The sequence below is a fragment of the Rhagoletis pomonella genome, unplaced genomic scaffold (genome assembly GCF_013731165.1).
Source record: "Rhagoletis pomonella isolate Grant_MI unplaced genomic scaffold, Rhpom_1.0 Rhpom_scaffold_00003, whole genome shotgun sequence".
Lineage (NCBI taxonomy): Eukaryota > Metazoa > Arthropoda > Insecta > Diptera > Tephritidae > Rhagoletis > Rhagoletis pomonella.
This window is the reverse complement of record NW_023458557.1, coordinates 30,562,938-30,565,895: the sequence shown is the minus strand read 5'-3', so window position 1 is coordinate 30,565,895 and position 2,958 is coordinate 30,562,938. Positions and strand designations below refer to the sequence as shown.

Genomic DNA, 2,958 nt, shown 5'->3' with positions numbered 1-2,958 from the left:
AATAATTGATATCAAATAAAACACCTCTTTGAGGTAAAATTTTCGAGTGACGAAAGCTGAACTAGAAACACAAAATTTATGATATCAATTTCGTGACGAAAATTATACGCATTTTTTAACTGCCTTTGAAACGTACGGAAAATCTTTTATTATTTATTCGGAACGTTGCGAAATTGCGTCTACTGCTACAAGCACAAAATAAAAAACAGAACTTTTGCAACGATTCGTATGAATAAAAAAGATTTTCCCTACGTTTCAAAGGCAGTTAAAAATGCGTATAATTTTCGTAACGAAATTGATATCATAAATTTTGTGTTTCTAGTTCAGCTTTCGGCACTCGAAAATTTTACCTCAAAGAGGTGTTTTATTTGATAGTATTTACTTGTATGACTCTTTTTATTTTCTAATGGTATATCGTATCCAATCTACGAAAGAACCCACACGAGTATAAACGCCTGGAAAACCTTCCTGACCACAGGGCGTCGGCCCAAAAGAAACCACACCGACCAAAAAGTATGATTCCAATTCGTTAAACTTGTGTGGAAACATCAGCGGTCCACCGGAATCACCACGACAGGTGTCAATGCTTTTCTCACCACCAGCACACATTTGAGTGTCCCCAAGATCAATCCTTGCGTCAGTACGGTATTTATTTTTGCATTTTTCAAGACTTTGACCTCTAACTAATGCTTTAAGTTTCATTTTGCTTTTATTACTCGTTTCGGTAGCTCCCCACCCTGCAATGTCCATTGTTGCATTTTCAAAGTTGTCCAAACGAAGTTTTGTATCCATTGCTAAGCAAATCGGCCCAACAAAATAGTTAAAGTTGATTTTTTCTTGAAGACGCAATAATGCTATATCGTTTGCTTGAGTCCTTACATTGTATCGGGGGTGGCATAATTGTTCTTCAACATTGACGTCCAAGTACAGGCCAGCACAAAGCGAATTACCTCGACTATCAATTTGGCAATCTCTTTCGGTCTCTTGATTCCATTCTCTTAAACGAACTCCAGTCAAAGCCCAACTTGCAGGGAGCATTCGTTTGCTAACACAATGGGCTGCCGTAATAAGGTAACGTTCGTTTATCAGACTGCCACCACAATGAAGACCAGAATCGTTGTTGCCTACGAATGAAAAAGTTTGTTTTCAATAGTGAACAAGGCGAATATACATGTGTAAGGTGATAGTAGGAGTACAAAATAAAATAAAAACAAGTAAGAAAGTTTAAGTTCGGGTGAAGCCGAACATTAAATACCCGGCGCAAGTTTTAAATATATGTTTTTTCACCTTTCCTTAAGCTACCGCTAGGCGGTAAGCCGGGTTGTATCAATGTTGAGTAAATTAGCGTCCTTAAATTTTGAAATATTGCAGTTTCAACCATTTCTGAAATTTACCGTTATATGAAAAGCGGCCGCAAATTTAGTCAGATTTCAATAATTTTCAACGTTTTGCTTTTATGTGGCAAGCACAATAAAACTACAGAGTTTGGTACAAATTGGTAGAACGAATACCGATATACATATATGTGATCATAAGTGGGCGGGGCCACGCCCATTTTCCAAAATTTTACCATAAACGTATTTCTTGGTAAAGTATTGTTGCAGGCTTCAATTTTGAATAAATTAGCTTTAACATTTACTGATTTATCGAAGATTTTGTATTTCTCTAAATTATCGTTCTATGGAATGTGGGCGTGGTTATTATCCGATTTTTTAAGTTTTCGGCCATTTAGTATGCTGTACCAAGGCCAACAACTGTGCCAAGTTTGGAAGAAATTGGTGCAGCGGTTACCAAGATATACACATGTAACCATAAGTGGGCGTGGCTACGCCCATTTCCAAAAAATTTATAATATTATTATTTTTCGTCTAAAAATTGTTGCAAATATCAATTTTGAGTGAATTATCTTCAGTAGTTACTAAAATATCGCAGTTTTCGTATTTCCGAAAATTACCGTTATATGGGATGTGGGCGTGGTTACAATTCGATTTCGCCCATTTTCAATACCAACCTACCTTGGATTAGCAGAAACCTACATACCAAATTTCGTTGAGATATCTCAATTTTTGCTCGAGTTATCGTGTAAACGGACGGACGGACAGACGGACAGACAGACATGGCTTAATCGATTTCTCTATTCATTCTGAGCATTTATGTATACATTTGTCTATATCTATCTCGATTCGTTTTGGCTGCTACAAACAACCGTTATGTGAACAAAATTTATATACCCTTGTGCACAAGTGCGCTCGGGTATAAAAATATTTTAATTTTATCATTATACGCCGTGAGACCAAAAAAAATCCACTGTTCTAATAACACCACCTTATATGATAGTGAATATGCAATTAAAAACTTACACTAAGCAAAAGTACCACGATTTTTTCAAACAGTGACATTTTGGTTGGGCATTAGAAAATATTCGTGCCATTATTAAAAAAAAAGTTATTCAATTCATTTCCACATCGGATTTTTTTTTAATTCCTCCAATTTTTGTCATTTCAATGCCTAGTGGAAATTCGGCATTACCGATTATAGATTTTGGAACAGAAAAAGTATAAGGGTACTCATCTATATGCGCAAGTTTCATATTCGGGCAATTGGGCAACTTTGCGCAGCGTGTTTCATAAGGACAATTTTTGACATTCAATTATTTGACAATACTTAATTTAAAAAGTTGAACATTTGAAACTCAAATTTAGGTAAATATTTAAGTCTTACGAAAAAGCGATGAGCACAAATCAATGAGAGTAAAAACAAGTAAGAAAGTCTAAGTTCGGGCGGAGCCGAACATTAAATACCCGGCGCAAGTATTAAATATATGTTTCTTCACCTTTCCGAAACCTACCGCTAGATGGTAAGCCGGGGTGTATCAATTTTGAGTAAATTGGCGTCCTTCAATTTCGAAATATTGAAGTTTCAAGCATTTCTGAAATTCACCGTTATATGAAAAGCGGC

The 2,958-nt window shown here is 35.9% G+C and overlaps 1 protein-coding gene across 1 annotated transcript; it reads right to left on the bottom strand.

Moving 5' to 3' along the window:
- Positions 1-336: 336 nt before the first annotated feature.
- LOC118735130 (serine protease easter-like) lies at positions 337-1,468 on the bottom strand (the record flags this gene model as incomplete). The annotated part of the gene is made up of 2 exons (XM_036464754.1): positions 337-1,102; positions 1,452-1,468. Coding segments are annotated over 2 exons (723 nt in total), but the record flags the coding sequence as incomplete, so codon positions are not given.
- Positions 1,469-2,958: the final 1,490 nt, after the last annotated feature.